The 27895-nt window shown below is 34.9% G+C and overlaps 4 protein-coding genes across 4 annotated transcripts in view; 2 read left to right on the top strand and 2 right to left on the bottom strand.

The window, feature by feature from the left end:
* LOC135695172 (receptor-type tyrosine-protein phosphatase mu) overlaps window positions 1-3084 on the bottom strand; it is a 28285-nt gene extending 25201 nt beyond the window's left edge. Inside the window, exon 1 of the mRNA XM_089109740.1 lies at window positions 2280-3084. Within this exon, the coding sequence (XP_088965866.1) occupies window positions 2280-2424 (145 nt within the window). The 5' untranslated portion in view covers window positions 2425-3084. The remainder of the gene's footprint in view (window positions 1-2279) is intronic.
* Window positions 3085-3492: 408 nt separating this feature from the next.
* On the top strand, window positions 3493-13699 carry LOC135694877 (phenylalanine--tRNA ligase alpha subunit). The gene is made up of 13 exons (XM_065213752.2): window positions 3493-3661; window positions 5290-5427; window positions 5647-5754; window positions 6910-7028; window positions 7378-7470; window positions 7749-7877; window positions 8445-8560; window positions 9167-9257; window positions 10071-10170; window positions 10862-11030; window positions 11778-11855; window positions 12342-12456; window positions 13508-13699. The coding sequence occupies exons 1-13, from the start codon at window positions 3518-3520 to the stop codon at window positions 13608-13610; spliced, it is 1503 nt and encodes a 500-aa protein (XP_065069824.2). The 5' UTR covers window positions 3493-3517; the 3' UTR covers window positions 13611-13699.
* A 4081-nt stretch (window positions 13700-17780) lies between these two features.
* On the top strand, window positions 17781-19762 carry LOC148959772 (uncharacterized). Its single transcript, XM_089109739.1, has 2 exons — window positions 17781-18049; window positions 18469-19762. Exons 1-2 carry the CDS (start codon window positions 17893-17895, stop codon window positions 18759-18761), a joined length of 450 nt encoding a protein of 149 aa, XP_088965865.1. The 5' UTR covers window positions 17781-17892; the 3' UTR covers window positions 18762-19762.
* A 158-nt stretch (window positions 19763-19920) lies between these two features.
* Window positions 19921-27119, bottom strand: LOC135694537 (uncharacterized). Its single transcript, XM_065213326.2, has 7 exons — window positions 26920-27119; window positions 24645-24854; window positions 23523-23732; window positions 22853-22930; window positions 22170-22351; window positions 20680-20812; window positions 19921-20172 (listed from the first exon to the last, which is right to left on the bottom strand). The coding sequence occupies exons 1-7, from the start codon at window positions 27071-27073 to the stop codon at window positions 20162-20164; spliced, it is 978 nt and encodes a 325-aa protein (XP_065069398.2). The 5' UTR covers window positions 27074-27119; the 3' UTR covers window positions 19921-20161.
* Between the last annotated feature and the right edge of the window lie 776 nt (window positions 27120-27895).

Raw genomic sequence — 27895 nt, 5'->3', positions numbered from 1 at the left:
AAAATACTAAAGGCAATTTCAACCATACGTATCAATAGAAATACTGTAAAATTCAATCAGGTTTACTTCGAACCTTGACTTAAGTCGAACTCCGGCTATCTCGTTTTGCTGTGCTTTATGTATAGAATTAACCCGGGGTAAGTTGGCCCCTGGATAAGTCGATCAAATATCTAATTCCCTTTAGCAAATCAATCCGTTTTAGTCTAGAAAAATCGTACTTTTAAAGGCAAATAATCAGTTAAGCTTTCTTAATAAATGAAAATGAATTAATCCTTTTTGAAAATACGAGAAAATTAATTTTATCTGATTTATTTCGATCCTGTTTTAATCTGGATGTGTTTAATATGTTTTAATGCATTTTGATACGACTGCTGTTTTTTCTAGCAACACAATTATTTCTCTTTAAACAAAAACGGACTAACAGCTTTCGATGGTTTATAAGGAAAACATAGCTTAACACTTAAAATCAAAATACGGAAGAGATATATGTCTTAGGCTGTCTTAGGCGACAAAACCTGAAGGCCAATAGAATAAATTTCTACTTAATTTGCTCTTATATTGAAATGAGAGTTTATATGGCGCCTTCCTGCTTGCTTCGGCAATATCTTCATTAGATGATAGTGTTCCAAGAAGCAGATGGGCCTGTGTTCGCTTTTAATCCCCAAATACACTTACAAGCCTGCTGACAGACCTGGAGTAAAGGGAAAGCTTCCATGTGGCAACGGCTATACGATTGCAATAAGGAAGTATTATTCGAATCCGGATTCGAGGGGGCCTCCTCACCTGTCTACGTGTTGTCATGCCAAAAAGTAGACTTTCGTATCTTTGGGGTTATCAGTAAAATCCAACTCTTAGATTGCTTAAATCGATAAAACATTGAATTGTAAGGTTTGCAAGGAGAGCAAGACAATTAAATGACATTTAATAACAGATCTTGGAATGATTCTAGATAAATATCCTTTTTCCTGTTTGTTCCAATACTTTTTAAGATGCTGGCTAGAATGTCATTTATAGTCATTCCGTATACAAATTTCAAATAAATATCAGACCAAAGCTCTGAAAAGACGCACCATTCTGGTTTTGGATTAAAACTATTCTCACTAAATTCAAGCAGGGTTGCCAAATTGGCCCTTTTCAGTGACAAATTTTCAAATTTTGGCCTTTTTAGAGTTAAAATTGTTGCATCGCACCCGTTCAACCAAATTTCCTTACATATTACATATTACGACCAGAAAACCAAAAACACCATCAGCAACAACAACAACATGATTACCAAGACTTTCACTCCTTGTGCAGATTTTATTCTCTTGTTAAACCATCAGAAACATTGAGAAAATTATTTACATATTCAAAGTCATGTTGGAATAACCTATGTTTCTTTCAGTTTAACGAGTCCCCGTTTTGTTGTTGTAAATATACAAGGTACTACAAGAAATAATCAAAAATGGGGGCAAATGAAATAGATATAGGACACTACTGTATGCGGTGTCAAAAGGATATTAAATACACTTAATAAATTTTATAGCATTGAAATTAGTGAAATTATTTAAATATTTTGATATTTGAAGATATCTATTCAGGGTGTTTCTCAGTATTTTATCTCAGATTCGAAACCTTTGAAACAGAACTCTGTCATTGTAAAAAGGTACGTTACAAGTTACGGTTTGTGATGTACAGTCGATCGAGAGGCAATTCACTCTTGGAAAAAACATACCAGATTCCAACCAAAACAATATGATTTCTACGGATTTTCGGATGAAATAAAAGAATTCCTACCAAAGATGTATGAGATTTTTTGGAGTGATCTGCCCCTCGTGTACTGAGGTGTTTTTGATTAAAGTCAAAGTGGTAACAAATTTCTATCGATCATGTTAACTATCGATTTGCTAGCAATCGATCAAGAAAAAAACAGTTGATGTGGGGAAGATTGACACTAAAAGGGGCATTGAATCTACTCTAGGTTTAACCGCCTGCCACGTGTCTTTTCTTGGAGGAGGGGCAATTCATCTATGAAAATCTCGTAAGCCTTGGGTGAAACTCCTATTATCTTGTCAGAAAATCCTTGAAAATTCTTTAGATTTCGTGGAAATCTCGTTCGCTTTTTTTGCAACAGTGAACTGCCACTCGGTCCTGGAACATCAAGCCGAAAAACATCGATCTCTGAAGTGAGTTCCTACGAAATTTTAGCTTTTGTTCTCCAGCAACTAAGTTCAAGCAACAAGAGACACAAGCTAGGTAGAACAAAACATTGGGTGAAAATCAATCGTTTTTCTTCTTACCTTCACAAAAAGTTGCTGTCGAGAGCAAAAGTACGAGGCCCATCCACATCTTCATTTTGGTTGCACATACAAACTTTAGTGCCTCTGTTAACACTCTAGGATAGCTTGGTAAAATGGATAATCTCTTCACAGCTTCTGACAGCATGTATTATTCTTTGTACTTGCAGAGAAAAACCAACACCTAATTCCGCATTTCACTTGCTAGCAACTATAGAATGTCCAATGTAAACAACAGAACTTCTGCAGATACCAAGGCATTTAACTATTTACTCCAACAATTGTTCGATGGCTCGTCTGTAAACTTGTCAACAGGAACACTGACTATAAAAACGAACTGAACTTTATGGCGGGGAGAGAGAGGCAGTTTCCGGTATATCGCTCATATAGTTAAATCCCTGTTCAAACTGCGAGCCCCCAATGTTATTGTTTAGAACTCCATTTAGAGCTTCCTCCTTGCCCAGTCGTGATCAATAAACCACAACGATTGAACGCAGACTTTCGAAAAAGACAGGATGTGTGATCAAGGTGGCGGCCGAGGAGCTGTTTTGACAAATTCTCAAAATTAAGTGGAGTTTACTTCCGATGTTTTCCTTGCTAAAAAGCCGGGCGTCCTGCCTGCTCCGCCTTTATTGACCCCCTTGCTTTATTGACCCAAGTGCAAAGAGCGGAAATGTCAAAGAAAAAATATGGGCTTTCTAAAAAATCGAAAATTAAAACTAATTGAATGCATCAGGTTGATTGTTTCCAAATTTTACATTTGAAGAATGTTCGTTTTACAAAAAGGGTCTCTTAAAAGATTGATAGGGCGCTGCTTTTGGTACTACTCACTTCACCCTGGGTACACCAGGACCAGAGCCTCCTTGAAAGAATGGATCGAAAACAGTGGAAGACCTTTAGAGGGGAAAAGAGGGGGGCTCTGGTATCCAGGGCATACTTGCTTGTCACAAACTACTTCTTGCTCGCCTTTGAAAAATGTTGAGCGCGTCCCACGATGCCCTTCGGGCTCCTACGGCCTTGGTTCTCAAAAAATATTTTCGAAAATGCTAAATCTTTACACAGAACTATTGAAATATATCCAAATAAGCAAAAGTGCCTGTTACTCCAAATATGTAAAACTCCAAAAATAGACAGCCCCGACCACCCATCAATAGACATGGACGGGGCTATTCGGATGATTGGTTGTGGTTGGGGAAAGATGATGCAACAAGGCCTCGTTTTGGTTACGACCAAATGGGAAAATGGCTTCCGAATCGATCAGTCAGTTGCTGCTGGAAAGGCTTGACTCAACTGGAAGTGTTGATACACTTGAGTTTGCAAAGACAGTCGGGAAAGAGCACCAAGCAGTAGTTGGAGCAATCAAAAGTCTACAGGCCTTAGGAAATGTACGTTGTTAACTTGCTACTTCGTATTTTAACTTAGAAATTAGGCCTCTCTTCTGCTATTTTTGTATGTCATCGATGAGCAAATGCAATGCACACGCTACATTTTTCTTCGAAATCTTGAGTGGATGGAGGCTATTTCATATATTAAAGAACCGGCGCTCAATATTATTTACATTCCGGTCTGCAGAGTATGGCACTTTTCGACGAGATCTCCGGTGTGCACGAGCAAAATTGGTTGGTGTGCTGGTGTGCACCGACTATTTTCCTCTGTTGTGGTTAAAATTTGTGAATTTACATTTCACCGTAAAAATGCGTGTGAAGTTGAAGATAGCGCAAGTTTTTATTTGTATATTTGTCAAGTAAGATTCATGATATCTCAAATTGTTCATACACAACTGTGCTTGTTTATATCAGCTGACATTTTCTATGGGACCACACCAAGCCACACCCATCTTAGTTGCCACACCCAAAAATACCCGGTGTGCAACAGGTTTTGCACAAAAATATCTCCGGTGTGCACATGCCATACTCTGCAGACTGGTTTACATTGAAACCATCTTTTTCTTCTACTCCTTGATGGCCTTACGTCAAACTTTGTGTTACGGAGGGGGGTTTCGAAATTTTTTACAAAGGCAGTGATCTCTGGAACCCCGTAATCCTTGTTTTTGTTTCATCACTTTGGGTAAAACCATCTCATTTATACTAAACACATCATCATCATAATATACCAGTCTGCAGAGTATGGCAGATTGCACACCATTTACTATAGCTCTACCAGACTGAATAATTTTTATCCTTCATTCCGCCCGCGCATTATTAAGATTCCAACAACAATATTTGTTCACCTGGTCATGTTCCCTGCAAATATTCCACCATATAAACTGTTGACTTCTGATAACAAGAAGAAAACAAAGAATACAAGGTCTCTTCAAAAGCTTTTGTTTCAAATTCCACGCACAATTTTGTGGGAAACATTCATTATCTGCAAATTTCAAAATTTATTTTTGTGGCATTCCCTGCACAGAAAAAATACTTCACAGTCTGGTAGCTCTGTTAAAAAAACCTTCTTTTTACAGGGTGTGAAAAATAAAACAGGGATGCTTGAAATGACTAAGCAAGAATGAGATCTTGTCAAAAACTGCAATACTCTGGATATATATTCTCTCATGGAGTTCATTAAAGATCATCCTAACATTTCATTTCGTATGATGTTACCTTTTACCCTATAAAAGTGTTCTCCCATTTTTATAAACATTACAGCCACTTTTAGAATTGTTGATTGTTATTTTTGACAGCAAGGCTAATTCTAAAATGTGCATGAATGTGTATATTGGTTATCTTTACCTGGAGCAATAATCTTTTCACGAAAGGAATCACGAGACCCTTGACCCATTTAAGTGTGCCCTTTCTTAGGAAAATGCTTGTGCTGGAATTGGGAAGCCCCGCTTTTTGTGCCTTCCATACTGGCCTGCAAGGGCATTATTTAAATTAAGCCTTGGTGTCATGACATTCCTCCCACAAGCAATGGATTTATGATTCCAAGTTTCTCATATTTTGTATCTTTTAAATACCATTTTCTTGATTTTGATCAATTCTTGTTGATCAATTATTTCCCTTTTTTCCAACAGGTTATTAATGTAGAGCAAAAGCAACATGAAAGTTTGGTTCTTACAAAGGAGGGACAGCTTTTAGCTACCAATGGCAGTTATGAAGCAATTTTTTTTGGTCTTGTTCCAGATGAAGGTCTTCTGCAAGCAGAGATAAAGGTTTCATGCACTTTAATTTCTTTTTATTTCTCATGACTTCCTATCATTTGAAGCTATGAAATTGTAACTTTAACATATTTTTTATGTGTAATGTCTATGACTCTATCCATCTTCATAGCATGGTATCTTTTGCTATGTTTCTCATTTCTTCAATTCAGTTTGATTTCCAAACTCTTATTCTGGTGTGTTTATTAAAGTTCCTTTGTTTTTGTTTGACAGAAATTATCTTTAGGTGAAAATTCGAAAATTGGATTTAGCAAAGCAATGTCAGAAGGATGGATCAAGATTGATAAACAGGCACCAGGTGGAGCAAGGATATTCAAAAAGGTCAATTTTAATGAATTCTTCGCTTCTTCACACATATTTATGCTATAGTTATTACATATTTTGCATAAAAATCTTTGAGAAATAACTTTCCACATTCTCAAATAATCCAAGTATCAAATGAAGTTTTAAGGTTACGGTAAACGTTTTGAACACGAAAATTGGTTTTTTCTTCCTAAAGGCCAAACGGCTCAAGGAATCTGGATAAATTATATCATTCGATGCACAAGATTATGGCGTATCTAGCCAGATAAAAAGTATTGGCAAATAATGTTAAATGTTATTTTCCATGCGAATTTACTGGTCAAAAAGTGTACCACCTTCAAAAGCTATTATGTACCCTTGCGTTTGAGGTAACAAAATCTGACTTAGACCAGCAGGAAGTGCAAGTCCTAAGCTACCAAAGTGTATCTCAGATTTTTTAAATTCCTCCTCTTCTTGAAACTATACCCTGTCAAAAATTGGAAAATAATTTTTCCACCCTTCTGCAGCTGTATTTGGGTATAAAAGACGGACCAGAGAAAATAAAAAAAATTTGAGACACACTTTGTTTGCCCAACGTCTGCCCTGGCCGTGTGCAAATTTTCGAGCCATTCGATTGGTTCCTTGGGTACATAATAGCTTTTTCGTACCTGCATGTAGAGGAATTTCGATTCCCGAGAAAACGGGATTTTACTGATCGCACTTGCAAGATACACTCGTAAACCACAGTGTAATCCGGGTCAAGTCACTTGAAGATTTAAGATCAATAAGCCTGTTTAAATAAACACGGCCGTACATTGGGTATATGGATGTGCCATGCGATATTGTAAATGAGACATGCGACTATAACCGCAAAGCAACGATAATCGGCTTAAAAGGACAAGAGATTTTCAGGCCTCAACTAAAAGTTTTGATAAAGAAATTATGGAAACCTTCGTTTACATGGGATTTTTTCCACTTTCAAAATTTCTGTTTGTTTCAAATTTGGTGTCATTGTGTGCCTTGAAAGTTCGGCTACTTGAATGTGAAAAAATCGAAAAAATGATGTTTTCATCCAGCAAACGTTTACCGTAACCTTAAAAGAATCTGATAGGAGAATGTGCAGTCATTATAAAGAAAAAATAGAAATAGATATGTCATATTTAAATTAAATTCTTTTTTAATTTTGAAAATCAGGTGGATGGTATTCAAGATCATGTCAAGGAAAACTTGCAATGTATTCACAATGGAGACCTTACCAAAATTCCTGAAAGTAAAATGAATGAACTGAAGAAGAGGAAACTTGTTTCAAAGGAGTATGCTACTTTTTCTTTAAAAATTTGGAATTTTTCTTTAAAAATTTTAAAAAAAATTAAATCTGCAGATTTCCCTGAGATTGAAAGTTTACAAGAGTTGAGGATAATTTATGGGAGGGCCCCCATTCAATTGTTCTCTCATTGCAAAATGAATGATTGGGATCAAGAAGAGTGAGAAATTTTCGTAAACAATACTCTTGTCTCAATAACAATCATTGTTTATTGGTATTGAAGAGACAAGAGTCCCTTTTCACACGCCCTTGGCACATTGTTTTTGTCTTTTATTGCTGTCATCAGTTTTTATTCTCTAAAGAAAGAAAAATTATTTTTTAATTTCTACTTTTCACAGTGTCATAAAAAGCTTCATTGTTACCAAGGGTAGTGAATTTAGCCTCAATACTTCGAAATTAGAGACCGATTTAACACCAGAAATGATTTCAAGGTATGTATTACTCATTTTTCAAACTCCATGGCATTTTATTCAAGACAATAATACTGTAAAAATATAAGGTGGATCTGTAATTTGTTTTACTGCAGTATATATTTAGCCTAGCATATAGTGATATAATTTCCAATCATGTTATTGTAAAGTTTCATATAATGTAGGCTTGCTTATGCAGTTTTGTCTCTTGCATCAGTTAATTCTTGATTAACTAAATTTTTGATTCACTAAATTCTTGCTGATATTTCCAATAATATTTCACAACTTTTATCTTTCAGTGGCTCTTGGAAGACAAAAAAATTCAAGGATTATAATTTTGATGCATTAGGCATTATGCCAAATTCTGGCAACCTTCATCCGCTTATGAAAGTGAGAGCAGAATTTAGACAAATTTTTCTTGAAATGGGGTAAGTACAGTAACTGTTTTTACAACAAAGTAACATTTTTTCTTTCTTATGCAAACAGTTTTAATTCATAATTGATCACATTAAAGCTACCCTAGTCTTTCTCTTTATTTTTATCTGTTACTTAGCTATCTTCATTTCTGCAAATACTTTTGATGAATTGATGGGTAATATAATCAATGGAAAGAAATATAATTGTATGTCACACTTTTTTCATTGAATTTACAAAACTGAATGGAATACAAATTGTACACATTTTTATTTTGAATGTCAATACTTTTTGAGCTTTTTCTCATTTTGGCAATACCTGCAAAAAATATTTTCAAGCAAGGGCTTGATGTTTCCAGTGTATGCCAATGTGTGTTGTTAGATATGTTATACCTAACAGTTGCTGCCCAAAATGAAATGCAAGATAATGGTGTAGTCTTAATTTTTTGCAAAGCCTGAAGAGACTGTTTTTTTTCAAAAGAGCTTTTGTAACAATGTTCTGCATGGTTCAAACATACCAATTGATTGATAACTTTTTATTTGTTGCCTGTTTTGGTGTAAAAAAATTGTTCTCTTTCAAAGATTTACAGAAATGCCAACAAACAACTTTGTAGAGAGCTCCTTTTGGAATTTTGACGCACTGTTCCAACCACAACAACATCCTGCAAGAGATGCACATGACACATTTTTCCTGTCAGGTGGGAGAAACATTCAGTTTTCTTCTCCTTCACTTTTTTAGGCAAACCCTGATAAGCAGCTTTGCTTCATTGATGTAGTAGTAGCTATATGAAGATAATTGTAGTTGAGAGAACAGATGCTAGGTTGTGTTTTGTAAATGTGTATTTGCTTGTACCATAAATAATTTTGTGTAGCAAGTTTAAAAAACTGTAGTCATGTTTCAGAATCCACAGTAATAGGTAAATAGCTAACACTGTCAGATATGTTGTATGCGAAAGCCTTTGAAACAAAACAACATTCCAGTTTTCAAAGTTAATGATGCCAAGCCACAACTACATTCACAAATTATTACTTCTGTTTTCAAATGTCTCCCCTAGTTCCACGTGACCTGTAAATCCTAAATGGATTTTGAAAGAATATAGGTTATTCTGAGCAATATAGTAAATGTTGTTGTTGCTAGCAAGGGAAAAGTATTCTATAAAACCAATGACAACAAATTTGTCGAATGCTTCAAGAAATCGATAATTATAGTTATCCTTCCATCTGGTTCCCTAAATTGTACTTCATTCTACCATTATCTCTCACGGTCTAGCGCACTGTTCATTACATGGTATTTGATTTCACAGAGCCTGAATTTGCCAAACTAGAGGATATCTCAAGTGATTATATTGAAAGAGTAAATACTATACATTCTAAAGGAGGTTATGGATCAGTTGGGTATGGTTCGTTTTTACGTAATATTCAATCCCAACTGTTACTTTTATTTTCAGCTTAGATTTTTAAAGTTTTATTCACCTTTGTTAATTTTCTATATTGTTGTTTTTAACATTTAAATTAGAAACTGTTGGAATGATGCAGCCTTCGTGGCGACATTATTTAAGTTCCTTTTATATTAAATTCCACTGGATACAAATGCTCTAAACATGAATAAACTTGCAACAGTTTGAACAGTTACAAGCCACATATTATAAGTACAAGCATACAGATTAAAGATAAATCAATTGGCTTTACATGACAAGAGATTTTGTATGAAGGGAATTTTTAAGGAGGAGCTCGTTCTGTAGCTAAGCTAGTCGAGGAGAAAGCATCCCCTTACTGCAATACCACGCCATCGCCCTTTATCCTTTTTGAAAACATAGATCATTTTTTGAAGAATTTTGATTAAAGCATCATTTATAATAGATTGTTACACGAGAAGAAGATGACCCCTTCCTGTCTAGAAACAATTCCACTGCTATCCCATTTGAATTAACAGAGGTATAAGTTAAGAGAATTTGATGTAAGAAAAAATCAGGGAATTAAGATTAGGGAATTTTCATGTTGTTTAGATTTCTTGGTACACTTTGCTCAAAAGCACAGTTAATTGTCATTAAGAATCCGCTCGAATTTAAGGTCTAGTGTCTTGGTGATTTTTTAAGACTGCATGACAAATGCAGAGATTCGGTTTTACTCATCCTTGGTGCGTCCAAACCGTTCAACTGACCCTTTTCACTTTGCAATTGTTTACATGAATGAAATTTCAATTTCTAGATACCAATATGACTGGAAACTTTTGGAAGCTAAAAAGAATCTTCTCAGAACACACACAACTGCGGTCAGTGCCAAAATGCTTGCCAAGCTAGGTAGCCAGGTAAGATGAAGTTTAAATTTGAAGTGATAGAATTTCAAAGACCTTTTTTAGAATCAAAGATGTGTGCTAGTTGAATTGAAACATTTTAAGAATCTAACAGGAATTCTGATACCGTTGAAGGCGTATTAAGCCCCAGAGGACCCCCATTTCATGAGGTTCTAGCGGGGCATGAAAAGTGAATAGGCTTCATTTTCAAAATTGGGAGAGAGACATACTGCCTTTGAAGTTGGGAAATATGCGCTGGTTGCTATAGGAACGCCTAACTGTTTTGTGTCTTTCGCTAAAACTGCCAGAATAACTAAAGGCAGCACCGGGCAAACAAGATTAGAAAACAAGAATTAGAAAATTGAAATATAACGCGTGAAGTCTTTCATTTCTTTTTATTGTCTTTTTTGCAAGATTATGGGGTAGGCTTATTGAAGAAGGGGCCAAATAGAGAGGGGACTAAATGGCCAAAAGAGCTTTACACTGAAAGGAGGAAGGTTAATTGAAGAGGGGGCTTAATAGAAAGGAGACTAAATGGTCAAGAGAGCTATACATAAAGTAATTTTTGGTTGTCCTTTTTTTGTTCAAAATATATATTATTTTTATCAATCATTTTGTATCATCATTTTTGTTATTTTGCTGTATTTAGATCATCGCAAAATCATGATTTATGTTACAATTCCACAAATGGATATTTTATCCACAGGATGAATTCAAGCCTTCAAAGTTCTTCTCAATTGATCGAGTTTTCAGAAACGAAACGCTAGATGCAACACATTTGGCCGAGTTCCATCAAATCGAAGGCTTAGTTGCTGATTATGATCTCAGCTTGGGCCATCTAATCGGCATTTTGCACCAGTTCTTTAAAAAGCTAGGTATTATTTAACACGACATTCGATGTTTTTACGACGTTAACAAATTTATTGGGTCTCTTATGCGAGGAGCATAAAATATTGCTAGAGCACTTGTCATTAGGTATCAAAGACTTATTGAACAAGACATTTTGTGAATGAATTGACTTATTTATGAATAAATGAATGGATAGTTGAGTGGATAAATTAATGAAATTGTAAATCTATGAATCAATGAACGAATTAAAAATTGAATCAATAAACGAATGATTGAGACAGATCTGTTTGCAAAAGATTGTATATTGTTTTCAAAGGAATAAAGGCGTAATCCATGACCATAAAAAGTTCATAGATATAGGTGGATGATTTTTGTGATTGCAATATCCGCAGTTAATGGCAAAAAGAAAAATTCAGTTATACAGTTTATGGATTACTTGCCCGTATATAACTGCGATTTCTTTGTTGACTTCTGCGATATCATATTGTGTTCAGGCTAAATCTTTACTGAAAGTTGATATCACTAAAAATCGCTCGCATGGATGTTTTATTTACTTATTACATTTCAAAATTGATAAATGCACAAATATTTCCCACACCAACCAAAGTGCAAATTCAACTTCGTTAAGATGATGTTATTTTCCATCAAGTATCAAAGGCTTCAACGCCAGCTGCATCAAAAAAATAATAAATTATCAAAATTATCATGTTGTTCTTTGATCTCTCTTTGAACTGTATGTTCCAATATTCGTTTAAAATGCATTTCACCTAAAGGCATCGAAAAGCTTCGTTTCAAGCCGGCCTACAACCCCTACACTGAGCCAAGCATGGAAGTTTTCAGTTATCACGAAGGTATGTGAAAAAACATTTCGTTTTAAATTTTAAGAGTAATTATTTAGATAATCAAAAGTATTAAACGAAATGTTGCACTTTTTTCCCAGAGGGGTCACTCAAACTTTTTGTATAATTATCGATAATTATTGGTAAGAACTTTGCCTTGTGATCTTATACTTTTGGGTACAATATGCCTTTTTTATACTTCTTGGCACAACTAACACACAACAATAATATCAAAAACAGGAATAATAAAACAGATGTGTTTAATGTGATTATTAAAGGAAAAGTATCTGTTACTATGAGTAGTGGTATCTTATGTGCTAAACAACAAGATTTAATGTATTTTGATATATATTAGCTTTAGCTGATAATTTTGGGTCTGCTAAATTTGTTTTGATACTTTTAGGTGAATTTTGACAACTACGGATGGACCTCCCTGTATAAAAAAGTTCTGAGTAACTCCCCTGGGACTTTTGTAATAAATTTTCATTGTATTCAAAGGTTTGAAGAAATGGGTCGAAGTTGGAAATTCTGGTATATTCCGTCCAGAAATGTTACTGCCCATGGGACTTCCTGAAAATGTGTCAGTTATTGCCTGGGGACTTTCACTCGAAAGGTGAGTGCAATATTTTTATAAGCAAATTTAAAGGGATATTCTCATTGGCCTTTATGCCACTGCTTGTTAAAGTTGATGCCCTGGTTATAGAATTTTCTTCTGTCGGCCAAAATCAAGTACAGCATATCCAACGTTGGCGTAATATATTGAATTTGTCTTTATGAATTACTTTTTGTTACACTTTTCTGGACTAATTTTGTCAATAACAAACCAAAGTTAATATGTGACAGTCTAGATAATTTTAAGAAATATAAGAAGTATGTTTAAAAATGGAACCCACGAGTTAGATTCCCAACGTGTTCACTTTACTAATTGGGTAAAGCTTCACCTCTATCGCAACAGTACCTGCATTTAACTCGCGCAAATTCAGATTCAGAAAGTTTCAAAAACATTGTTTTGTCACAGAGATTCTTTATGCCGATAGTTGTCATGTTTTATAAGTAAGGGCAATTGTAGGCAATACTGTCTATGACACTGTCTATGTCATTGCAATTGCTGTTTAAGCAATACTGTCTATGACACGAGATGTTGGCATCTTACCCTACAAAGACACATCGTTTACCTTGCAACCTTGATTTCTTAGTATGGCTGGAATAAGAAATGGAGAATCGTATCATGCATTAGAGATCCTTCTTTCGTTTTTTATTCATTACTACCTATCACCAAAATAGTTTTTAGGACACTGAGAAGCTGTGCTTATTGAGCAGTGTCCTGGTCCTTCCTCCCGATGTGACCGCACCTCGTGATTACTACATTTAGATTGTGAGGGAAATAGCGAATGCCCTCACTAAATGAAAGCTATAGTTGTATTTCATTGATACCGTTATGTACAAGGAAAGCAATCGAGTATTTGTATCAGTGAAATATGATTTTTTGAAGGATTACCCGATGAAGGATTATTCGATGAAAAATTGATGTTATCAGCAAACCAAAATTCAATAAAACAACGTGGAGGCTTGAACCTCTTGTAGGACTTTCTATTTAAATTTGCTATCTTTAGTATTCTATATTGAATTATTTTTTTGTTGACATTTCCATTCTCCTTTGTCAGACCCACGATGATCAAGTACGGCATATCCAATATCCGGGATCTCATTGGTCACAAAGTTGATCTCGATATGGTTCAACAAAATCCAATATGTCGGCTGGAATGATCACGTTTTGCGACTTAACTATGTAGTAGTCTTAGCAATTATTTTTTGTTAATTTGAACGTAAATTGAATGAAACAAAGTGTCGATTTATGATATGCTTTTTTCTTGTGTATTCACTTGCAGCTAGATTGTTTCATGTCTTTCACTGATAGGAGATCGATCAAATACAAAACATTTTAGTAGGACATAGCAGCAGTATCCTAGCTGAAAAAAATGTGTTGATTCCCCTCAAGAATCATTTTTAAGGCCGTTGATTTTCACTTTGGCTCTCTCTCTCTCTCTCTCTCTCTCTCTCTCTCTCTCTCTCTCTCTCTCTCTCTCTCTCTCTCTCTCTCTCTCTCTCTCTCTCTCTCTCTCTCTCTCTCTCTCTCTCTCTGGTCATGGCCTTCCACTTTCTTGGATCTTTTTTGCAGCATGTAGCATGTCATTTGTTGTCATCATATAACCTGCCATGGATGGTAACATCATTTGTCTCTGCCTTCCTCTCGCTTTCTTGCCTTGAATCTTTCCTTTCATTACACTTTGTTCCAACTCTTCTTTCCGTATCACATGATCTATAAATTTTCTTTGTTTTTCTCTGATGTCTTTCCACAAAGATCTTTGTGTTTTTGTTATCTGGAGTATTTTCTCATTGCTGACATGTCTTGTTCAAGATATTCTTAACATTCGTCTAAAAAACCACCTTTCTGAAGCTTCGATTTGCTTCCTCATCGTAGAAGATACTGTCCAGCAATCGGAACCATATGTAAGGATTGGAACGATGTAACACTTTAGAATTCGTATTCTTACTTGATATCGATTTTCATGTTAATCAGGATGTTCTTCATTTTCATAAATGCGTGCTTGCGAGGTGGTGGTCTTTCCTCGTTTGAATTACATTCTGTCTTTTTGCAGTTTATAGTTAGGCCCTTTTTAGCACTTTCCTGAACCACCTTGTCTAGAATTCGTTGTGAATTTCCTTCGGTTGTAGATATTAGCACAGTGTCATCTGCATATCTAAAATTATTTGTGTTCTTTCCACCTACAGAGATACATTCAAGATCTTTGATTTCTCTGAGTATCATTTCACTGTATAAATTGAAGAGGTCTGGGAAAAATATGTAGCCTTGTCGAACTTCTTTTTCTATGCTGATGTATTGACTCAGCTGGTCTTCCACTCTGATTGCTGCAGTTTGTTCCCAGTACAAGTTTCTTATGATCTTGAGGTCTTTTCCATCTAGATCTAGTGATGTTAGCATGTCAAGAAATTTCTCATGTTGTACTTTGTCAAAAGCCTTAGAGTAGTCTATAAAGCATAGGTATAGATTTTGCTGCACTTTAATTGATCGTTCTCTGCAAGTGTTCTCATCAATAATATTGCATTTCTTGTGCCTCTATCGTTTACGAATTGTTCTTGCGAGATTTCTGGTTTGATCTTGCTTCTACCTCTTAGCATAATGATTCGTAAAAATACTTTTGTGATATAACTCATAAAATTTATTGCTCGATGAAGTTCGCAATCAACTGCACCTGGTTTCTTTTTTAAGGTTATAAAAGTTGATCTCCTTAAGTCTGTTGGAATTGAACCGCTTTCTTCAAATCTCGTTTAATGCGTCAGTTAGTTTTTCGCTACCAAACTCTTCCAGGGCTAAAATTTGTTCCATCTTTATTTCGTCTGACCCTGCTGCTTTATTTCTTTTCATTCTACTTAATACTGATCTCACTTCCGATTGTAGGATTTTCAGTCCTTTCTTGTTTTTCTTAATTTCCGGCAAGTTTCCTCTGTTAACTTGCAAAAATAAGCCGTCATTCGCAAATTCCAAGCATTTACAGTCGCGCTACTTGCTGTGGTGTTTTCTGTCTCGTCGAAATTCCAGAAAATAATGATTGATCTGTTTTAAAAGGGATCCAGCAACAATTTTTAGCCACTCAATGCATAATTTTCTAAACACATTTGTACAAAGATGTGATTTAGTTACTTTTTTCTTTTTTTGTTTACAGAAACTGCCATGACATATCCAGGCCTAACTCTAGAAAAAGCCAAAAATAGGTCATAATTCAATGCTTGGATATTAATAATAGAATTTGAATAAAGTAACTAATTTTTGATTTTATATAATCATTGATATTTTTAAACAATTTCAAAACCACACTCGTTGCTTGTAATTATTCTTCTGCACAATGCGTCCCTCCCCGCCGTATCTTTAGGCCTATAAAATACCTTCGGGGTACATTCATTTTCACGACAAAGATTACTAATTTGGCCTTACCAAGAGGAAAGAAATTTGATTCATATCAAATTTCTTTTCTGCAAATTCAGTTTGATAAACTAAACATAAAACATTCGCATTTTCCTACTCATGCCATATTAGGTTCTAAACGACAGACAGAAAAATTCAAGAATCTTATATTTAAAATGATCTATATTATTAGATAATCGACTCAAAAAGGTCTTTCTAATTTATATGAAGATAAAAATTGCAAGCACATACTTTTTCAACTCATAAAAACATGACAGGCCACTGCTATATTCCTCCCGTAACTGCGTAAACTAAAAGAGCCATATTTTTTGAAACTCTCTTTAAAAACCCCAAAAAATTGTTGTGTGTGGTTGATTTATATCTCTTCTAACTACCTGCATCAGAAAGGGCACTGAAATAGTTGTTAGCCACGAAAAAATCATTCATTAAAACAAGCAATTTTCCATACTGAACCCGATTGCAGCTCGCTTTTTGCCACTATTTAAAATGGCAGTAGTAAACAAATTTGCCTCACTCGGCAGTACGCAGCATGACCCTAGTTAGACATTTAGTCTTTCAAACCTTCTTCCCATTATCAAGCAAGGACACAAGACAACCTACTTAGAAAAGCCCTACCGTCTTTTTCCCAGTTGAGTTTTATAGTGGATAATGGGAAGATCAGCAAAACCACATGATTTTTTGTGTAACCGAGTATTCAATTGCCCCTCTTTACCATTTGTAGAACGTAAGGAGTTTCAGTTGGTTTTTTGCATAAGAAACATTGTTTTTTTATTTTCCCTACAAATAATTCACAAGTGTGTGGCAGTTTGAGCAAGTTCGCATCTGAGAGATCACGTATTAAATGGCACGCTTGTGAAATCCACACGAAACTGCTAGCTGTGTAAGCCCTTGTCTGCGTGCAAATGTTCAGCATTACGTAAATTTATTATACGTTTCAATTCAATTCAATTCAAGAATCGTGCATTGATCCTTCATCTCAGATTCTGCGCATATCGGCAGCACCTTTACTGCCATTCAAGGAGAGTTTGTTTGCCGATCATGATAAGCAACAAGCATGGTTACCGATTAAATCTTACTATTTTTTCTTGATCAATTTTCTTCTTTGCCAATCGTACATTTCTTTATCACTGTCTTAAGATAATAAAAATTTTACTTCTTCTTCCAATTGGGCTGATACTGATGTTATCTTCCATTGTCTATAAATTTTTTATGGTTATGATTATTGGATAAAACGCTTGATAACGACTGAATTCACCTTCATTGTTTCTTTTTTTTATCAGTTTGAGTCAGTAACAAACTTTGAGCAAAACACACTAAATTATTTTGTGACAGAAACTCTTGTCAAGGGATACCAAAACACCCATTAAAGAATTTAAATGCTATGTTCCAAAGTAGATACATAATTCTTTCTGAAGTCCATTTTTGTAGGGCAATTAGACACTGTCCATTTAAACACTATTTTGAACAGAAATGTCGACAAAAGGAATTCAAAGGTCTTTCAATTCATATTTTCTGTTAATCATGGAAGAGAGGGGATTTATTTTCTTCGTGGATAGAAAAGAGGTTTTGATAGAATCTTTTTCCGATTCACACATTTCAAAATATATTGTTTTATCAAAATGTTATGAAGGTGCTAAAAATATTTCACATTTCGGAAGAAATTTAGCAGAAAAATATTAATGTTTATTTATAGCAGGTGTTTATTTTATTCGGCTGTTCAGGTGAAAACGGAGAACATTTCTAAAAACTTTTTTGTATTGTGGTTGTAGAGTATCTTCTGCCTGTTGTGTTAAGAGAATATTTTTGCGTAGCATTCCTTAGGACGCCATTCATTCGAATGGACCATCTTTATTGCCACACCTGTTCTTTTGAGCATCGGTAACAAAAAATCTGCGTTTGTGAAATATGCCTGTGAAAAACCTAATATTTAATTGTTTTAATGGAGGATCTGAAGGATCAGTATAGTAAACAAAACTGTAAATATTTGCAAAGAGGTGAAGATAAATAGAGAAATTCACCTGTTAGGCCTCACATGCACTGAAAATGCTTTTGAGATCTTCACTGTCGTTTCTGTTAGCTTTTATGGTTCTGTTGTCTGTCGTTAAAGATGGGCAACTTTGGCGACGAAGGAGACGAACTTGCAATGGCTGCGCTAAAGGAAAACGGGAACTTGTTCGAGGGGACGAGGGCCTAACTTCAGGTAATTATTTGAGCCAATTTCAATGAATCCCCCATGGGTTTATGTGCATGCTATAGCTGTCAGTTCTATTTCCCAAAGGGCTGTATGGAATATAATGATTGGCACTCGGCATATGCGTATGTTTTGGGAAGGAATTATTTGTAAAGGTCAAAGATTTAATTTCTGCGTTTTCCTTCCTGAAGTCAACAGGCAATTTGTTCTCATATCCATTTCCATAGCGAGTTGATGAAATAAGAAATCTGGATCTTAAGTATAAATATATCTAGTCATCTACAGCTTAGACTCTAGGTAGCTTTGCTGGTTTATGAATCTCTCGTGTTTTCTTAAGGAAGTTGTGGAAAAATTATTGACTGTAGCTTCATCAATTATCAACGATCATCTTTTGCAATTTCAATCCCATATGTTGAATTCTTATACAGATTTTGAGAATCTTTCTACATTCGGTTGTGAGCAAACAGGAGAATATCTTTTCTCAAATGGAAAGCTCGTACCAAGACTGGCCAGCGATGATACGAAGCTCTCAATTGAATGTAACAAACACTACTGCAGGACAAAAAATATTGCAAATGGAAGGAAAATATGTTGGAAATGCCGACTCGACGTAGAAGAATTTGTTATGCTAGACGCATTTAATATGGGTGGTATTGAATGCAAAGATCAAGATTTCTCGATAGAGCTTCTAGGAAATGACAATTCAGATGACTTTCTCTAGAGAATATGTGATATTTTTGTTCAGCCTATTGGCGAGTTTCATTTACTTATTTGTCATGACTCTCTGCGTGTAATTACGATAAATGTAATTTTTGTAGGTATAATTGTCACATTACAAAATGTAAGTAAATAGAATTAATTAGAAGTCAAATTTAAGTTGTTGTAGAAGTCAAGTTTAAGTAAATAGAATTAATTAGAAATAATATCAGAATTCAGCAACAGGATTTTTGGAGAGGGAGCCAAGATTCCTCAAAAATCTATAAACAAATTTTTTTGAGTATATGAAATATGTATGAGGATAGTATAGTAACTATTTATGTTGAAACGTATAAATATTTTCACTAAATCTATGTTCTTGTTTTACTAGTACGTTTTTCTCGACATCAACAAGCTTCCACAAAAAGATGGCATTTTGATGAAATTCGTCCCTCTTAGCAAAAAATTAGACCAAGAGTATGCTTTGTCAATAAGCATTAATGAAATATTTTTGGAAAAATTATACAAGAAAAGTCACTTTAGTGACTGATGGGAAAACTGCCCACCGGGCAAAACTTGCTGCCCAGCAGAGAGAAAAATTAAAACCATTGCCCAGAGATTTCCCCATCACTAGTGGGCCTTCTTGACGCAGAATGCATTACTTTACTGAAATATGCTCATCGTTTGAGGTTTTACCCAACTGTCTAGAATCCTGGGAAGATGCTGGGAAGAAGAATTTTTCGTTATATGAGTATTTCTTAGTTCAGTAGCAGAGCACTTTGTGGTATCTATTTTTTTAGGAAAAATGTGCTTATCCTTAAGCACTGAGATATCAAGGACAATATAACCAGTGTTACAATTACCTTGGAACACAAGCAATTTACATTTTGTTTAATAATATTTCATAATTTTTCCCCAAATATGACTATTTCCAGCCCTTTGCCCAAAGAATAATGTTGAAGGTATTATATAAAATGTCACACGAAAAACCCTAATTCTTTATATCTAACGTGGACGTGTAGCAAGCCAAATTGTTCGCAGAGGGAGAGAGGGATAGCTGAATTTGTCTTTGAAACTTAATGTCAGTGTTCCGAAACTTTGGCAGGCATTGTACAATCTATCAGAGACACATTTAGTTTGAAGGGTGTTATCAATAGCAGAATATTACTATATATAAAGTATAATTTCAAATATTTTGCTCCATTAAATGAAATACTCACTATTGCTGTTTCATAATCTAGTAATAAATACATGAAGTTGATAGGATTAAATAAATTGTTACGGGGGATATATACTTATAGCTAAGTTTCAAATCATCCTGCCAATTGCTGCAATGAAATTTCCCGCTAACTTTTTTGCCCAACTCCATCGACATAATGTCTTTGATATTTTCCATAGCAGGACTCGAATGTATGCAGTTGTGTTCTAATGAATATCTGTAAGAAAGTTTGTTACCTTAAACTTAAATGGTGAAAATCTGGAAAATTTTCTAAGCTTCTAAATGCACCATTAATCAAGCAGAAAGCCTTATTGAGTAAGCAAAAAAGAAGTAATGACGGATGCTTGCCGGGGTAACGAAGACCATCGTAATAAAGACATCAACTAAAATGGGGTTTAACATTTATCAAAAATTTAGGAAAGGCAGAAAACTAACATCATTATTCATAGCTATCATATCACTTCCTCGATTTCAAAGAGAGGCTAGTACATTGTTTATAAGCACCGCCGTTTAGTTGATCCAAGTACACGTTCCATATTGACTTTTGTGGTCAAAAGTCAATGTTTTAAAAAAATGTGATTGAAAATATACGCAGGTAAAGCAATCAGTATTCACAAAAAATTTACGATTGTCAATAAATAGAATAAAAGAATTCTAATAGCATCAACCTGAAAACACTAATCTTAGAACAAAGAAACAATATTTAAATATTGAAAATACTCACTACAACCAAAGAGAGCGACTGATATTTTAGAAGACTGGGACTGATTATAGGGAACAATTTTGACTTTCCGTGCAATGATTGGTTTGAAGAGTGTGTGACGTCTTCCATCCAGTTTCGCTGTGCTGGTGAACACCTATCAATAGAATGCTGAATCAAAGCTAAGATCCTTTGATAACAAGCCTGGGTTGCAGAATCGATAAAATAATATATTCTGGTAGATTGCTAGAGCTCTCAGGAAGCAAAGTAGATTATTAGGAAACAAAATGGGACGATTATTGTTAAATGTTGGTAAAAATGATAATTAGTGCAAAGTTTTCGTCATATATAGCAGGGTATCTTTGTTGTTTACATTGATTCATTCTAAGCAGACCATTTGTTCTTTATAATCAATTTTACTAGCGGTATGTTTCTGTCCACAATCTCGGCGAGAATGACGAGAATATAACAACAAACTGTGTAAAGAGAATAAAGAAAGAATGAAGTATTTCTCTTTTAATTTTCAGAACTTGTTATACATCTTTAGTTATTTGTTTATCTCTACGCGTATATGCCAAACATTAAATGCAAAAAGAAGGCTAATTTCGGCACGATTCATAAATGTATAACAATGTTTGTTTGTAAGGGACTTCTAGCAAACAAATAAAAAACTTCAAAATATTGATTATAATAGCACCGAATGGCTTTTTTATAGATTTTGTTAGCACAGCTGATCTAAAGCTATTGAGAAATCATGTTTATGACATCAATACATTTGCGCAATGGCTTATCCGCCATGAAAGGCTAGATGTGATGAAAAATGAAGGATTTGAAATAGACGAAAATATTCAACTAAGCCCTTATTAAGAATGACAATTGTTCACATGCAATACACAGCACCTTGATATAAGGACAGAAGCAAACACTTTAAAGTTTTAGTTCGCTGCTTCTCAAGTTTGAAAAAACGCCGCATAACGACCCTCCAACCCTGTATCAATCTAGAGGCCATACTTTTTCCAGACCCGGCCAGTTCATACCCTCTTCACCCTATGAACAAACGCAGGCCTTCGCAATTTAATGGTTACGTCACGGGCTGCAAAGAAAACTATTTGCTTTCCCTAACAATAGACTAACCTGAAATTTCGCGCTTTGGTAATTACGTGAAACTGCCCCTAAAATCACCACTTTTCCAGTTATTCAATGGAACTTGCTTTTGTAAAGCTTATATAGCCGATTGCGTTTCCACGGCTTGTTATCGGAGAGGTAGAATTATCTGATTTTTCAAACAGCAAAAGATGATTAAGGCAGAAAAAGTTAACGATTTCGTTTGCAAAACTAGATTGTGTTACAATTCTAACCAATTATATATCCCAAAAGAAATTCAAACAAGAATAATTCAATATATAAAACAAATGAATAAAATATCTAATTCAGATGCAATAGAATACACTAAATGTAACTTTATCGAAAATAACTTTTGGTTGCCAATTGGCAAGAATTTTTGTGTAACTTACAGCCTTATCTTGAAATTCGTGATACTCTAACCAAGTTTCTCCGTCAAGACTATACGAAAAAGTGTATTGTACAGGGCTTTTTCGTCCTCTGTGGGTCACTTCAATGTTTGTTATCAGCTTCCTGGCCGGAAGATTAGCCAAGATAAACGATCCATCGTTTTCAAGCTCCTTCTCTTCGTCATCTGTAAAAATATTCAAATTTATGCATTTTATTACAAAGCATATATTTCCATGAGACAAGATCTAAAAGATGTGTATAGGATTGATGGGATAAAAAGAAATCAGCAAAAGCTATGTAAAACATTTAAAATTCACTTTAGGGAGCCACACGTTTAAAACTAACTCAAAATTATGTCGACAGGGAACAAAGTAACACGAAATTTGATAATTGAACTCATTATGAATCATTATGTATCACTTTATATAATAAGAGAGAAACAAGCGAACAGAAAGGGAGAATAATTGAAAGACCAATCGTCCTTTTTCTTTCGTGTTTTTTCTTGCCTTCCCTAATACCACAGCTTTCTTTATTCATCCTCTTTTATTCTTCTTAATTAACAAAGTTCAGAAGATAATCAATGGCTGTTTACGGAAGCATTGTTGGCAAGTGAGGATCATTGTATGCAGAGATACCTTGAATTCTGGTACTTGCATCGAAGGCGAGGTATCTAGAGAGTTCTTACCGTCTAACGAGCTGCCAGACTTCAGACCCCCAAAACTCCTGCCTTGAAGCTGAACAAGTCTTGTTGGTATCGGGCAGCCTGTTAAACAAATCAACACATCTTATCAATATATTCACTAAAAGAAGAAAATATAATCACTAAGAGGGAATCGATGCTTCTCGGGGTAAGTATTCTAAATTGGGCAATCATTGTTCTAAAAGTAGGCTGTAAATGCATCGTGAGAGTATACAAGATTTGTTGCACAAACAAGCAAACCGTAGTTCTCAAGAATGTTAAGCAATTCAAATATTTTTACTTTGAATGTAAAATGTTGTTCTGATTTACTCAAGATTATCAGATGGAAAGGAAAATAAAATTTTGCATTGAGTGATGATTTTAAAATTTCAAATCAATTTGACGAAATCTAAAGCTCGGTGCAAATCACTGCAGTTTTATCCTATCATAAATAAATTATCAAGACTTAAGTTGTTTTTTTGATAAGAAAGTGTCGAACTGCCTACAAAACAAGACCGTAATATTTCTCTTTCAAGGTCCAATTCCGAGAACTTTTCCACTCTGGCGACCATAAAAACTGCCTTAATGCGATAAGTTTCTAGTTATATACAGTGCTAAGAGCGTTTGCTTGAACTCGAAATTCGTCAGAATAGGTGAAGGATAGGGATGCACTAACAAGTAACCCTGTTGTCGAACTCTCTTCCTGTGTTTACGGTCTCAAAATCATCGTTTTCGTGGTTCAAGCGACACTTCCAACAATCTTTGTCAGACATACAGAGATAGCTGTTACAGCTGAAGGGGCCATTGGCACGAGGAACTGATCTTGAGTCATTTCTGCTATAGTACTCAAGGCTAGTGTCCTTTTTTCCAACCAAGCACTGTGCGTCTGTAATGATCAGAGATGTGACGTAATTTAAACTTCAGTGCACAAAGCAAACAACAAGTAAAACATCAAACGCTAAGTTACTGTGTTTAGTTTGGAAAATAATCTAACTGATGATCAACAAATAAGTACAAATTCAATTGACTTCTTAGCATAGTGTGTGCTAAGGTGTTTCTGGTAACCTCATAACGTATGTATAATGAATTATACAGTATCTGACATGTAATCGTTCACCGTTGTAATTGGTCACAGGGCTCAGACTTCAACAAAATTCTTCAATCTCCTATGACTGCGATTAAAATTACATTTAGATCCCAGGACTCTTACATGCATTTTCAGGGAATTCAGTGGCAAAACTGAAAAATATCTAGGAAACACGGAGCTTTAAAATTTGCTAAATTTATTGCCTTGATATAGAGATGGTTGATGAAATTTATGATTCCTATCAAGCAAAGCAGAAGTTTGAGATATCTAGAAAGCTTCACAAATCGGAAACCTTTTCTACAATGATGTGAAAAATGTGTGTGATTTTGAATCTCAGCATGAAATCCACGACAAAATGAGAAAAGCGCCAGTTACACACTACATTGTACTTTATACAAAATCTTGAATTCACCAAATGCCATTTCCTCTTTTCCAACAGTAACTGATAAATCTAGAGCCAAATGATATACCTTGGCGGTGTGAGAAAATGTAGGCCTCTTCTCAACCCAAATACCTATTTACGTTTGATTATGTTTTTGGTATGAGAGCCTGTCAGATAGATAGATGACATTAGAACATAAATGTTTGCCTGACTTGTCTTCTAATGTCATCTTTCTTCAGACCAGATCTATTGTCGCAAAGTCTTTGCTATGAGAAGCGCAAATAAACAGGAAACCATGTTGAATTCTCAATATGATTTTTCTCACTTACCTTTGCATATGATTTTGTTTATCTGACTTGGCATTACTTCTCGGAATTCCAATCCTCCGCTTCTTAGCTTGCATTGCCAGCAATAGTGGCCTTTCCAGCAAAAGTCCTTGTTGCATTTGAGCCCTGTCACAGTCGACCCTGTATTGTCAGTTGGAACAACTTTTCCTCTTTTTAAACTGTATTCTCCATGGATCGAGCATTTTCTTCCATCTGAAGAATAAAGAGGAGGAAGCTAAATATACAATCTTTGGTAGACTGAATTTAATTTTGCACCCCCTCCATTCCCTAAATGTTAAAAATTGGTATCTATTCTACTAAAAAGTCTGTCTCTTGATGTTGGCAATGGGTTTTCCTGGTCATAGAGACTATGTATGAGTGTTCTGATTTTGTCGTACTAATTTTGCCTTACTGATAATGTCAAATTTGGATTAAAGCTGGTTACAATGATTTATGTGAAAACATAAAGATGTCTCTTTTTTTCGCCGTGCTGGCTATTCTGAACAATAAGAAGGGAATCGCAATTTCATGCATGTTATGTGCCAGCATGTTATGTGCCAGCATGTTATGTGCCAGCAGTAAATTAGCTTGGGAACATAATGACTTAAAGGATGAACTGGTTAGCCATTGTTTAAGACAACATAACACAGCAAAAATTGGGAGACAATGTCTCTTGATATGATTGGCTAGAAATGCTTGCCTTTTAGTAATTTTTCGAATTATAAAATCTGAACAAGTCATTGAAGATACAGCTGGAGAAAGAATGTATTCTATGGCAACATGCAAGTTAGGCCCTTGCATCGTGATAGCAATGTTCTATTGGCATATTGTTTGATTATAGAATGGAAAGAGGCGTTAAAAAATTCAAAAGCAATATCAAGCTTGAAAATATCTAGAAATTTCAGACGTGGCATATGCTGACAATACTCACAATCTTCTAAAAATTTTTTTTCATTGTTTGCTTAATCTATAGCAACAAACAAAGATTATACATTTAGATGGCCGAAGCTGGAGTTTCGTAACTAACACACTACTGATGTGATAGCTGAGAGCTGCAGGTCTAAAACGAATTCGTAGCATTTCACGCACTTATTCTACCTACAATACTTTTATTTTTGCATTATCAATACCTATAAATTTAGCAATGTACCTGAAACTAAAGAGATGCAACTAGTTTATGTTTTTGGATCAAAATAATTTAAAGAAAAGAAACTTTCGACTCCAGTTCCTTCCAATCTTCACAGCAAAGCAAAATGTCTAAACATTTATAGATTTTGTATAAAACCTATCACAATTTTAAAATTTACCGGATGAAAATTATATTCAAGTGTTTTGCTTTCGCTTTTTCGCTTCTAAAAATAGAAAGCTTCTCAATCTTCGTGCAGTCTTTCAGCAAAAACATACCTAGAGAAGCCCTTGTCAGACTTTATCAATCTTACTTTGATGAATACTCGGGCAAATGATTTTCATGTTAAATTTCTATGCATGAATACTTTGGTCTTGAAAACAATAATCATGTATCACATACTTCGTTAAATATATTAGTTCCCGTGTTATACAATATAAAATGGCAATAAAACTTAAAATAAAAGTAAAATTGTACGAGGAAATTAGGAGGGAATTTTAAAAAACAAGATTCGCTCTCATATTGCTCGTACAAATTCACTTAAATTTAAAGTCATATTCTTATTAAATGATATCAAAAAAATATTGTAACACATGTTACTATATTTTTTGAATTATAAACAAGATATTTTGGAACGAAATCATGAAAAATCTTCCCTGAAAAGTTCTCTAAACCAACGCTTGATGGCCTTATCATAGCAAAGATATGAATGGCTGTTTGTGTATTACTAAAATCGGTCATCTTGCTATTTCTACAGAAAGTCAAAACTCACAGAACAAAGAACCACAACACATATCGGCTTACCTGACCATCGAAAGGAGCCGAGAATGAAAACCTGTGCTATTGATGCATCTCACAAACTTCCACAAACATATTCTTAAAATCTTACAATATGTATCTAGATCACGAGACCAGTGCCTCAGAACGGATCATAACTGTTCAAACTCTTGAATGAGGCTCTGTCACGACAATTTCACTATGAATGCGCTATAATGCAAAAGGAAGACCAACGAATTATTTTCATAAAAGAAGATCATTACTTCGAAGTCAATTGATTATCTAAAATCTACTAAACGACTCCGTTTGGCTCTTGAACAGCAGTAACGCTGATCTTCACCAAAGAGACATCTGATGATAATGGTTGAAACTCACCTGAGAGAAGATCTCGCTTCTTCCGTGTCTCTAATTCCTTAGCGCCTCGCACCTGGCTCACTCTTCTTCTTCTTCTCCATGCGTTGATGACATGCAAGTTTAGGCCAAGGGCCAAAACGGCCGTCAGTAAAACGACCTGCATGGTGAAGCGCATTACTTCTGATTGACAAGCTATTTTAGCATCACTCTCAAGTTTGTTCACTATCAACCAGTTTATCAGATGGCAGGCTTTAAACTCCGGAACGATGAATCTGGAGTGTGGACTTCGGAATACTGAAACAGACTAAGGTTGGTTTACGGTTCAAATTCAATATTTTCGTATTTTTATTTGTCCCTGCATTAAAATTTTGAATACAGGGTGTATATTCAATTTTTATGGCTCTAGCCAAGCATAAATCAGAAAATTTTTCGTTGCATTGAACCATCTGACGTTTTTCGTATAAATAAAGGGATATGTCAGATCAATTGTGCACAAATTGTCCATATGTTTGAAGAAGCATTTTCCCGTGTCTTGATGTACAATTTTCAATAATGGACTGCAATTTTTGATCGCTCTTCAAGTTTTATGGCAAATCTTTAGAAAGATAAGGTCTTGAAAAATTGACTTTAATGGATTCCATTTTCAAGCTTCTTTCTTTAAGGGCAATTCTCCAACCAATAAACTCTAATTTAGAGTATTCCATACAAGGAAAGATAGACAAGCATTCCCCGGAAGTATTTATTTCAAATTTGGTGTTATTCGTGGTGCATCAATCTCGATTTGATTCAACTAGACGTTATTCCGAGGCGTTATCTACCTGCGCCAACAAAACGCATTGTGGCTATTGCCAGTTACAAAGAAATCTTGCAAGTACTAATTATTGATATAATGAAAATGTATGACCAGCATATGAACAGCAAATGAATGAAGTGGAGGGAGGGAGGTGAAACGAAAGTGAGATTGCACAAATAGTTGTATTGTGTGTTGTTTGTTTTC

The sequence above is a fragment of the Rhopilema esculentum genome, chromosome 8 (genome assembly GCF_057945365.1).
Source record: "Rhopilema esculentum isolate cy_ngs chromosome 8, ASM5794536v1, whole genome shotgun sequence".
NCBI classification, from domain to species: Eukaryota; Metazoa; Cnidaria; class Scyphozoa; order Rhizostomeae; family Rhizostomatidae; genus Rhopilema; species Rhopilema esculentum.
The sequence above is the reverse complement of the archived record's forward strand: the minus strand, read 5'-3'. Positions and strand labels throughout refer to the sequence as shown.